This window comes from Aythya ferina, assembly GCF_964211825.1.
Source record: "Aythya ferina genome assembly, chromosome: 7".
NCBI classification, from domain to species: Eukaryota; Metazoa; Chordata; class Aves; order Anseriformes; family Anatidae; genus Aythya; species Aythya ferina.
The window spans coordinates 24,609,892-24,622,543 of record NC_140302.1 but is presented as its reverse complement, the minus strand read 5'-3'; the positions used below and the strand labels follow the sequence as shown (position 1 = coordinate 24,622,543).

The 12,652-nt window shown below is 44.5% G+C and overlaps 1 protein-coding gene across 7 annotated transcripts in view; it reads right to left on the bottom strand.

The window, feature by feature from the left end:
• The window catches only part of CNNM2 (cyclin and CBS domain divalent metal cation transport mediator 2), a 111,743-nt gene that overhangs the window by 81,423 nt on the left and 17,668 nt on the right, over nucleotides 1-12,652 (bottom strand). Inside the window, exon 2 of one of the 7 annotated variants that reach the window (XM_084526273.1) lies at nucleotides 8,383-8,604. The exons of the other annotated variants lie outside the window; for them this stretch is intronic. Coding sequence (XP_084382399.1) covers nucleotides 8,567-8,604 — 38 coding nt within the window. The 3' untranslated portion in view covers nucleotides 8,383-8,566. Of the gene's footprint in view, nucleotides 1-8,382; nucleotides 8,605-12,652 lie in introns of those variants that run through there. 7 annotated transcript variants of the gene reach the window in all.

The following is a 12,652-nucleotide window of genomic DNA, read 5'->3' as shown; positions in this document are numbered from 1 at the left end:
CTGTGGAACTCAAACTCAGCATCTATGTTATCAGCTTTGATGTTGCAAAATAAGGAGGGTTGAATTAGTAGGGTCAGCACTAGCAAAGGAGACTACAAAGATGCTTTCTAGCATGGGAACAATTTCATAGGTGCATTTATGCCTAACAAAGTATAAAGTTGCATCATTTTATAGCCACTGAAGAATTTCTAGCAATGATGAGTCAAAGAACGATTGCCCTGAAGGAACAGGATTCCAAGTATTTGCCATTACAGAAGAACAAGCACTTCATTCCTCATCAGCAGCCTTTCACTCAAGTTCAAGGTAGTTTCTCAACTTTTCTCACATGCATCAACAGCAGTGAAAAAGGCAAGTTGTTTTTTAAGCTTTCACATTGCCACACAGCTAAGTCATACAGAAACTACTTGCACTGTGCAGGACGCAAACATGCAAAATGCATTTCATCCTCAGAGCTCTGTAGGGTCTAAGGAAACAGCGTTAACTTGCATCGTTATCACTAATTATACACTGAATCCAATAACCTGGAACACTGGTGGTTGGATTTTTTCCAGGAGAGCTTTGCAAATAGGAAAAAACAAAACTAGTGTCCCCTCACAGCACCAGATGGTACAGTACCACAACCATTTCAATGGGCAAGTTTAAACAAAGCATCCTTGTCTTGACACCAGTATTTTGTCATCCATGACAACCAAACCTTGAGGTGCATCATTCATGCTGCCTGCATCTGAGCCCAAAGGCCTTTCCCAGCAGCATCTCTGCACAGCTCTGATTACTACACAACGTAGTAGTAACCAACTAACTTCCATCTTCTCTGCACAGAGATCTCTCTTGATCTGTTTCCAAACGAGGCAAGTTCCACCACAGAACAGGAGACACATGCTCTGCAGGGCAATTTCGGCTGGGGATCCCTAGATGGCCAGCTAGCCCCAGTGAACCAAGGAACACCTCAAAAGCTGCTTTTGTGTTAGATCTAACAGAGTTGAATGAATTTTAGAGCACACCTATTCAAAGCAGAGAAGGAGCCGTTTGTTGGGAGGTCTAGGTTACGCACATCTTTTAATTTCAGGTATGACCAAGTGATTGCAAAGGCATTGGCAGTCTCAGCCTGCATGGACCACCACAGAGGAGAACGAAGCCATGCAAGGCCAGGCCTGCTTAGATCTCTCCAGCAGAAGAAAGGTGTGTCAACAAAACTCCACAGCCACAGGGACAGCTGACAAGGACAAGAAGTGCAAGAATGGACACCAGATCTCCACGGACTGTCCGGAGAAGATAGTCAGATCTAGACAAACAGCCTCCAGACTACACCCAGGTCAGCGCTACCCAGCAGGAGCCAAGGAAGGTTGAGACACTGAGATAATCTCACCCCTGCCTTAAAAGGAATGGAATTAATGACCACCAGCATGAAGACCATAGCTTTGTGAGAGGTCAGACTTGATTCCTGCCAAGCAAAGGACCCTGTCCTCTAAGAGACATCAACATCATCACATGAAGCTTCCCAACAGTCTCTCTGCTGTAAAAAGCCCCAGTTCCCATGGGGTTCTCAACTCAAATAAAAGTCATACATGGAATGACATCTCCAGTCTACTCTGGAAGGTCAGCTGAACTGGCCACGGAATGACATCTCCAGTCTACTCTGGAAGGTCAGCTGAACTGGCCACCAACATGAAGAAAGAAGAGGACACTATCCTCAGTGTCACTGCTTGGCCCAGCAACCCTAGAAGGACCCAGCTCCTTCTCAGCAACACAAGAAGGAAACGTTTCTCTAACCCCCAAGATAGTCTTCGTGCTGAGACCACACAGACAGCAGCGCAGACTAAAATAAAGGACAGGAAAATGCAGCTTCTCATTTCACCTTAAATCATGTTGTTCTCATTAAAAAAAAAAATAAATAAATAAATAAAAAACTCGTTTGGGTTTTGCACATAGTTTTCCAGCTATGTAACTATCTGAACTCAGAGCAGCTGCTGAACCTGCAGGCTTGAGAGCTGAGAACGCACCCACCTGAAGGACATCCTTGACTTCCAGGGCTGTTTGCCACCGTACTGTGCCCTTTGCAGCATGACTTATGACGCTTACTGGATATGTGCCTATTCAGAAAAAGGTTTTGCTTACCCAACAAAGCACCTTTATAAAAATAACCTGAAGGGCAACAAAGGAGTTGGATTCCTTTGAACCAGCAGATGCTGGTTCTGCACGCAGTGCGTGATTCCTGCAGATCTCCATGCTAAGAGCAACAGCAGAAAGCACACACTAAAGGTGGAGATATCGTGCCAGTTTCCGTGCTCCCTTCTTGCACAGTCTTAGAAACAGGCAGGGAAGTGAACTAGATAGGAATCTCATTCTTAGAGCCTCTTAATGGTGCTTAAAAAAAATTACGAAGCAGTGTAAGTACAGACAATTTCAGATATCCTGAGAAACCCCTCATTTGACTCAAGCTCTTCTAGCACAAGCTGCCCAACTGACTGATAGTACTCAAATTTTGACAAGGTTTAGCAGAGAGACTACATCTCCTAGGTTAAATGCAGTGTTCAATTTGGCATTGCAATCCACAATAGCATTTTTAGACAATCAAACTATTTAGAAAAGAACAGCACAACACGCATGAGGCCCTTTTCATGTATTTTCATTGACCTTCTCAAAGATGGGACATTTGTGGTAAGTCAGAGCAAGCTACAACTGCAAATACCCCTTTGGCAACACTGGGTAGTTGCATGAAGCTTTGCACAGCTGGACATCCAGCCCTCTCAGAACCGATATGAAGAAATTAAAATACTTTTCCCATTTGATAACACAGGTATCACCTGGCAGGTGGAGGTCACGTAGTCTTGTTGAAGAAGGCATTATGCAAGGGTGTGTTGAGAGCTCAGGCTTGCAGAGAGCTGTGCAGGTGGCACACTACAGCAACACAGAAATACTTCCTTCTGAGGGGCTGGGGCACCTCAGTTTAAAAGAAACCAAGTAATTCCTGCCTCTGTTTTTATATTTTTCATAGACAAGAAGAACTTAAAGTCAGAACTGTTAATTTCTATTATGTACCAGAACTGGAAGAAGCACTAGGTTGAGAATATCTCTGACAAAACTACAGTAGAACCAATACATAACCCAACTATCAAGTCTAGTTATTTATCTTTAAAACCCACATTTTCAGTAGCTGCATGTATTCTCTAGCCTGTAAAAACCGACAAGTTCCTCAGGATAACAGGTTCTGTCTATTTTAGATAAAGGTTTATCAAACTAGATCGTGTCTGCGTCCTCGTAGGATATCTCCTGACCTCTCCCAATCTACCTTCTCCAGAACTTTGACACCCGAAGTAAAAAGCATGCTTCCCATCTGGTTGAATTCAGAAGTCCAGAGGTCCCACTCTGACAAGTATCTGAAGAAAAATGCCTCTTCAGACCAGAGAGACTGCAGGGAGGGAATACAGTTCCCAAGCTCAGTGGTAGTGATGGGATGCAGAGGGTAATTCCGCCCCCAGTCTTTCTGTCAGCTAAATTCAGACTGCAAAAACGACACATAGTGAGAGAAGTCAGGACTGAAAGGAGACATAACACAGAGGAAAACCCTAGAAGTAGATGGTCTTTAAGGTCCCTTCCTACCCAAACCATTCTATGATACTATGATTCATCCCCCACTGTCAGGATTCAAGATGATTTTGATGTAGGAAGTGCCTTTTGTTACAAGTTGTGGAAGTCACCTAGAAATCCCTAAGGCTCTAACTACACAATTGCAATACAAGCCATTTGGAAGATTAAGGCAGGCAAATATATAAAGGGATTTTTAGAGCTCATACTGTAAGAGCCTCCTTTTGCAACCATCCAGAAGCACGGCACCTAAATAACTTGCATAAAGCCTCCATCACTGTGTGAACAAACCCAGCTTATCTTAGTTTCAGCCGTGTGCTCTACTTGGCTCTGAATTACCATGCTTCAGTATGCAGACTGCCTGAATTAAAAAGAACCAAAGTCTGTTTCTTTCGTCAGTTTCTAATTAATGACTACAGATAAAACAGATGGAGAGCAGGTTTTATCTTCATGCTGTGTTGGTCCCCCTCTGGTGAAGGCAACGTAAGAAAATTCCTTTGACAAGCTAACCAAACAGACAGGGTACCTGGAGTTGCACTAGGATCTCTTTCCACTGGGGTATCTTCAACTGGAAGAGAAGGACCAAACACCACTGAAGCTGGCCAGAACACCAGCCTAACGCACACCGTGGTCTTCTGTTCATGGACTGATGAGCCTACATCCCATTTCAGCAACTGTGCTGGCTATCAGATGCCTCAGAACAGACATCTGCTAAGAACCTGGCAAAGTGGAAGCTCTTTTAATTAGACTTCATGTTGAGCAAAGTCACTTCGCTGATGTCTCCGTTTTCAATTTAGTGGAGGTAGCAGACCTTGGCCTTGCTGCACTGCTGGCTATTGCTCTTCTGGCAGTGAAGGGATCACTAAATAGATGTCAGTCTTTAACACCTTTCTGCCTCACTGTAGGCATGTATTCATTTTCACCTGAAAAAAAAATCTATACAAAAACTGATGCCAAAAAAATAAAAAAATAAAAAAATAAAAAAAAAAACACCAACAGGTAAGGCCTACCACCTCAACCCCACCCCAAGTGCTTTATAAAATGTATAGATTGTCCCTTTCCAGACAGGAAAAGAGAGCCCCACTGTCCAACTGGAATTAATAATGTAGTGTGGCACTGAACAAGGCAGCTTGCTCCAGGATGAAGTATTTTGTAGGTTGCAGAAGTTCTGTCAATAGAAGACATCCTTAACTCAGTAGGCTTAAGAGATCACTGATGGATGAAGCCTTTGCACGTCATTTCTTCTACAACGTTTTCAGCTTCATAAATTATCCCCTGTGCTGTGCAAAACATCTTTTTGAGAAACCCCGTGCAGTGCACCAACTTTAAGGTACCAACATTTTTATGACTCAGCTGTAGTTTCAGTATTACAAATTAGACACCTGCAGGCATAAACAGCAGCGTTCTTGCCATCTACAGAAGTTACTGCTAATTAGGAGTTTTTATGAGTAGTTATTCAAGGCAGTTACTCCAACTGTCTGCGTTTAGCTCCTACTTTATTGTAACCCAAAGTTTTATGTAGTAATATTCTAGATTGTGCCTTTCTTTGAGACCTTCAGGACGTTTCAGTCATTTCATGATGCAACTGAACTATTGTCCACCATAAGAAAAGCAAGAAGTTGTTTGTGAAGAGCATTTTCTCCTTCTTAAATAGCAGTAGCAGAGCTTTCCCTGAAAATGTGGTGCCTTTATTGGCACGTTAGACTACCAGAGACAACCAAAAAAGTCACTTGTTGAAACCCTGGTCTTACACATCCACCACGCTAAGTTTCTTTCCTAAACGTGCACGGATTGCTTCCATGCTGTTTAAAATTCCATACTGCTTCCATTATCCCTATTTAAAATTCATTGCGAGTCTTCTTAGATTGCATTACTCTTTCTACAACACAACATTTGATAGATTAAAATGATTGCTATCTCATTTCCCTCTCCTCGAGGGATGGTGCATATGCCAGTTTCACACAACAGTTTTAATAATTCATCTAACAGTACAATGTTGTACTTTTCATGTTAGAAAACACGAGAAAACACTTGTGTTGATAGAGGAAAAAAGCACTTTTCCAGAAGAGATTCTCTGTAAACAGAACACACATTGCTGAGCCAAATCTTCTTCGCAAGCACCTTAAAGCCTAAGACAGTTACATTGCTCGTCTGCCTGCAGAATTCTAAAAAGCAGAGACCAGAAGAGTAAAAAGCAACTAGAAATCTTTTAGTGAAGCAATAAACTCACAACATCCTCTTAGGACATCTGAATTCCTGTGCTAGGACTTCCAAAGGCAGAATTATTTAAGCCATTAGTGTGGGGGGAAAAAGAGAACTAACCTCACTGTGCCATTTGTCTAATCCTGAACCTTCGGAGTACAGGGTACTGACTGTTTTGGCATGTTATCTCCCAAGAGGAAAAGCAAAGGGAGGAAAATTGATTTGCTCTGTCATGCACAATGAAGCAACTGCTCATCTCAGGCAGTCGCATTCTATTATCCTCTTGCTATCGAAGTGTAATGCTGCATTTGCAGGACGAAGACAACCCTCATGCACTACTTTAAGGAGCTCAGAGACTCAGAGTCTTTGGTCGTATGTTTAAGTGTCCAATTTAAGCCATGAAAAGACAATACGGAAGGCAATTAAAGCATTTTGGAAATCGAAAAGCATCTCCTCTCTGATCAAAGGCAGATTAAAGTGATGTTTCAGGGCCAGACTACAATGTCTAAAAAAGTTTGTCTTTGAAGAGGACAAAGTAAGGACAATCCAGAGCTCAGGAGGAATGCAGGGATCAGACTACACCGTTCCAGCCTGACATCTGCATCTTCACCAGCCACCACTGACTCAAGATGACTTTGGGAGATGCAAAAGGTTTTGCCAAACACATTCACTGGTGATTCAGCCCATGGCTTTCCTGACCCTTCTGGGACATGATTGCCATCCACCCCAGTGATGCATGCCCCTGAAGCTGCAGGGACAGGGCCCAAGCTCTTCAGCAGCAAAGGCTTTAGGTGCTAAAATGACACACAGATGACCTTCACAAGCCACACATGAACCTAGCAGTTGCAGCACATGGATTGCCAGATCAGATCGGTTTGTTTCTAGCACGGCCACACACACTGCTTCCAACCAGCCTCTGACCAGGCAAGTAACATTTCTCTTAATTTTAAGCAAAGTGATATAAAATATTTGCAATGACTTCAAGTCCTCCCTCATCTGTCTGCAAGGAAAAACCCTAATGAATTTGCCACGTTGCTGTCATGAAGAGGAAAGCTGGGGCAAGGTGTGCTCTGCCACGCTCACCTGGCTTTAGCACTTGGAGGGCCTTCAGCAGGCCTCTGCTCTGCCTAAGCCCTTGACCTACAAGCCCTTAATTCCCTAAATTGGGACAGCCAGCCTGGAGTTAACAATGCCTTTGGCCAGCACGGAGACAGCTTTGGCTGTTACATCTCCCCATTCTAAAATATTTCCGTGACATTACTCAGTTATTTCTGCTCCTAGCCATGAAAATAAATACAAGGCTGATCTCATTAAAATCTCCCCAAGCCTTTGATGTAATTTTAATATATTACCACACTGCTGTTCCTACAGCTCTCTTGGGCTGAAGTGACACAGTTTTCCGACCGCTCTACCCAAAGCAGGCTGTAATGCAGGTTGACGTGACTCAGCTTCTCCTTCCGTGCAGCTTGGCTGGGAGGGGAAACAAAGCAGGGAGATTTTTTGGGGGGATGTTTTAATTCCCGATGCAGGCAGCCTTCCCTGCTTAACATTCACTACTACATCGTCTCCTGGGGAATAAGAGCTGCAGGTGCCTTCCTGAAGAGGTGCAAGCTGGTGATGCAAGAGCTGAATCCCTGCTGCTGAGCTGCTCTTTGCCAGCTTTGCACAGTGCCCTCCTGCCGCCAGCCCTCTCACACCCCCTGCAGCTCTCAAAAGCATCACAGTCACCCTCTTCCCTCAGAGGAGAGGCATGGGACCGCAGCAAGGTATGAATAGCAATGCTATTTGCCATTTAAAGGTAACACAGTTGGAACTAACCATCCCCTCTTGCTTCAACTGAAGGCAAATATGATGCTGAATGAACACCGTGGCTCTCAGCCTCTCAAATTCAGTCAGTTTTTGCTTTCTGCTTTGCGTGCTCCGAAACACAACACGTCCACAGTTGATTTTTCAGAAAACTTCCAACATAAGAAAACAATTAAAAACTCTGCTGGGATTTAACTGCTCCTAAGTTGCAGTTCTCACCTGTCTCTTGCAAAACATCTATCTTAAAATTACCATCTCTCTTCAAAATGAAGGCATGCTACCGACGATGCCGAGGCCACCCAATATCCCATCAGGAAGTTCAGGTGAAAACCATGCTAAAGCACAAAATACAGTTGTGGGATGGCAAAGAATAATAAAAATCATAGGAAAATACCACTGGTGAAGCAACAACTTTCAGAGATGGAAAAAAGGTCAGAAAAAGCTGACTAGCATGCAAGCTTACAAAGTCACACATTGCAGTGCCACCCAGAAAGTGTGAGTTTTGGCAAAAAAGTACATTTACAGAACTGGTCTGACAGACTAAACAGCATCACAATGCACATTTTCTTCTCCAGCTACAAGTGAGAAATGCTGTGTCTGTTCAGTTCACTTGATGTCCCATCTTGCCAGGCAGTCCAGTGGTTGTCACCACGGGACATTAAACCCCTCTAATTCTACCCCGTGGCTTGACAGTGGCCTGTTCTTCAGTTAAGCTGCCTCAGGTTTTTTTTCTGCAAGGAAAATGATTAATATTGCATGACGGTAATTCCTGGCTCTCCGTCTTGCAGCTTTGTACAGTCAATCTTTGCAGCAGTTCAATATCGATGCTGTTTCTGATCATCAGTCCGTGTGAAGGGCAGCTTAGTTGGTTATCTGTCCCACATTTTTCAAAGAATTTGGGATTATTTCCTTAGGCTTCTGTTCTGTGATTGGAAGCAGTAAAGCCTCCGAATCATCGAGATAGAAAAAGATTCTAGCCCTGAGAAGCAGCAACCACATCCCTTTTGGTCTCTGTGAATAAATAGTCAGCAGAAAGTTGAGTTTAGGTAGAAGAGCTTTATACAGTGCTTTCCCCACACAGCCCAGTAATGCAAATTTTAGCCCTGATACGAGATCTCAGAAAGGTTTTGTTTAGACACAGGCCTCTTCAAGCGGTGATCACATCATCTGAAGGAAATTATGAGCCAGTAGAGGGTCTTCAGACTCAAGACACCGTTCACCCTCACTTCCGAACCAAGTACTCTAGACAAATACCCAGGTCCTTACGAATGTATTTTCCTACTTAGAATTGTGGCAGTGATCCCCTCATAATATTTTTTTCTTAAATAAAAAAAGATATAGAAAATAACTTTGTACAAACAGTATGAAACAGAACAAAGTACCCACTTACACTTCTCAGCCTTTTCAGTCTGCTCAAAAGCATTCAGCAGGCTTTCTCTGGACCACACTCCCAACGCTTTCTCAGGCTTTAGCCTCTTGTTATTTCTCCTGCCATTCCCTCCACCTTACTCCTCCCCTGCTTTTCTGCTCCAACTGAGAGACAAATACTCACAAAAATAACCAATGAAATCTATATTCTGCATGTTGTAAGCACAGACGTGATATTGTGGAGAGGAATCTGTTTGCCATTTCTCTTGGATTTAGAGAAAGTCTTTCCTTTCATCGCCCCACCCCAGCCCCCTAAATGATCCTGCAAGGCTGGTCAAGAAGGACTGTACAGAAAATTTTGCAGGCAAGAAGGTTCATCCAGCAGCACTGAGGTGAAAAAGCTGCAAACAAGTCACATTTTGCAAACCTAGGCTCTCTACTCCTGGTAGGCAGAGCAGCAGGCAAGGAGCATCTTCCACACAGCACTGAAACTGGAAACCTAAAGCAAGGAGAAACAACCGAGCAGCGGCCCTAGGACAGGAGGGCAAGAGCTCATTAACATCTCCGATAATGACCCTCTGAGGTGCAGGATGGGAACAAGTCGTTACTCCCTACCTGCCCTATTCCACATCTCCCCACACAAGGAGCTGATTAACTCTCCCTTGGAAAGGCAGAAATCCCCGCAAGGCAAGGAATGAGCTGGGGGAGGGACAAGTGAGGAAAAACCAGGTGGGTAGAGCCAAGCGGCCTACACGCGGCTGAGCTGAAGGTACAAGTTTTAATTTTGCTTCCACGGATTTTAACAGCAGCGAGAGCCAGGGCTTACTCAATTGGGATTCCTAAAAATAGCACTTGCCTAAGTAACCACACAGGACCACATGGGGCTCTATTTTCCTTAACTAGCTTTTGATCTAATGGAATTCTTCAGTTAAGTAAAAGAAGAAACAGGGTCTTTGTGGCGAAAGCACATGACCAGGCGTTAGGAGAACTTGCTGCTGCTTTAAACTGCTACAGATCTGGCATTTAGTTTTCCACGCAGCACAATGTAGCTCCAATTATGCTTCCACCTGAGTCCAAAACCTGTGACTACACATCAAAGCGGATGCGCCCATGCCAGCTTCACTCCTTCCAGCGAGCGAGCCAGCTGCAGCTTGCATGGAGCTCTGGCTAAATAACACCTATCCACAAGGCAGACAGGCACCCAAACAATTATCCTGGTCACACTCTGCACCGCCATAGCTATGCTGGTTGCAGCAGAGCTGATGTAAAAGCCTTGTGTGCATCTGAGCATATTGCATTTACCCTTCTACAATCTGTTGTAGCGCTGAGCTTCGTACTTGCCTCCAAGTGCAAATCAGCTTCCTTACGGAGGTACAGCACAGGTCACGAAGTACGGGTAAGATGTTTCTCCATCCTCTAAAGGTGTTGTTTCGCTGCAGTATTTGAGCAAAGTTATTGCACTCAGCATGAGAAAGCAGAGCAGCCGCTCGGTGAGGTTGGAAAGTGCACGAGCGGAGCGGAAGAGACACGCTGGTATTTCAAACAGTCAACAAACAAGTAACCTGGTAAGACCTCTGAGACCTTGGCCAGGATAGACAGGCTCTGCCCTGCCCGAACCGGCTGCTCTCCCGGGTTTGCAGAACCCCACCACTTTCCCACAGCAGGGAGAGGCTGAGCCTCTTCCTTCCACCCTGCGACCTGCTGGCTGAGCCTGGGGTGCTCCCCAAAAGCTGCTACAGCCCTGCAGCAGGGGCTGGGAGTCTCCACCAGAGCAGTTGAAGCAGAAGAGACCGGACAGTAAGACAGGAGCTGGAGGAGACCACAGCACCAAGTTAACCCCATCTGTGGCTGACGGGAGAGCAAGCCAAGGCTAGCACAAAAGCAGGAGACACTTCAGCAGCCACGCTGCAAAGACGGGGCATAACACACCTGACAATACACTTAAACAATGCAAAACATCCTTTCCAACGCCTGCAGCAAATCAGCTCATATCCTAAAGATCTAACACACACGGGCCCACAAGCGCTTGCCAAGTTGTCAACATGGCCTTTGATATCGAAAAGCTTTGAAAGCCCTGCCTTAAAGGCCAACACTTGTTTCTCCACCCATATTTGAAATGCAAGATGCCTGAAAGCTATAGAACTATTTTAACATTGAACATGCAGGAGTCCACACCGCAGAGCAGACACGTTCACTGGGAACTGCAGTTGGAAAACTAACAAGTCCCCTACTGCTACAATAACCCTAGCTGCGTAACGCAAGGCTTGCCAGCGATCGCAGGAAACTCAAGTGTTTCTAGCGCTTTCTGTGATCTCCGTTAAGTGACCAGCCCAAGGAGCACCTTATTTATGCTTATATTAAGTGCTAGAATATCGAGGGATGCAGGGCAGGAAGGATAAATTACCTTTTTTTTTTTTTTTTTTTTTTTTAAATAAGAAAAAACTTCACTCGAGTTGTACACCAAATTGAGGCCTTGTGAGTTTGTTTTCTTCAGACGGACAGGGGGGGAAAAAAGTCAGTAGAAAGTTATTTCCCTGTATGTCAACCACAAACCCGAGCATCCCACCTTGCAGCTCAAGCGTGACAGCTAGCAGAGGGGCACTTCATGCATTTTTTTTTTAATCTAGATATAATCCATTCTCTCTGTTAATCCCTGAAGAAGAAATATAAGGGAAATGTTGTCACAATAGTCATTTTCCAAAGTCAGAGGACACCGTCTTTAACCCCACGCTTTTCATGCTCCCAGCTGGTCGTGCTGTGTCCTGGCTCCTCCTGGGAGGACCCCACAACGTGCCACAGCCCACCGACTCCTACCAGGATGAGGCCCTGGGCTGCCATCCCTTAAATTTACAGCCCCAGACCATAGCAATGATTTCACTCCACACGCAGCAGAACCATTCACCAACTGCTCAGAACTCCCTTCTCCACCGACACGCACGAAACAGTCCCAGCACATGTGCCAGTAGGAGCCCAGGCTTCCCCCTTCGGCACAGCAATCTGGGAGCTGTAAGACATGCATTAAGGCTGGTCTGATCCAGACTTTTACAAGCTTTACATTTCACACTGATGTTATCAGCTAGTAAATCACACGCACTGCAGGCAGAAGAATTTTTTATATGCTTTCCTTATATGAGCTCCTCAGAACTGAGCGTTGTGTGTACCTTAATCGTTTCCTGTCAGTCATCTTTCCAATTAAGATCTGCTCCTTCCTTCCTCCCTAATTTTTCCAGTATGTTACACAAAATTTAGCCGCTGACATGTTCCAACAGGGACAAGAGGAATGATCAGGAGAGATTAGAGCATGCCATGCATCAGCCAACTTCTCAAACAACCGACAAAGGAAACGCCGAGCATCTTCAAAAGGAAAGGATTACAGAGACGGCAGCTCTCTTCTGATGGTTGGTCCCACTTGTCAGTTGTCAGAAGTGTTTTAGGATTGCATTTAAAAGAAAAGGCAATGAAATCCCAAAGCACAAGAGAACCGCCCCTAGATAACACTTCCATTTTTTTTTGTTAATTCAAATCTAATCAAGGCTTCTTGTAGGGTCATCTTTAAAGTCTATCAAATGGTACTACGTGAGCTCTATTTCTGGTTAAGCAGGGGCAGGATCATGAACAAAGCTAACACAAAGACAAAGCAAACAGTGCCCTATGGATTACTTTTGTAGGAATATTCAATACCATTAGCATC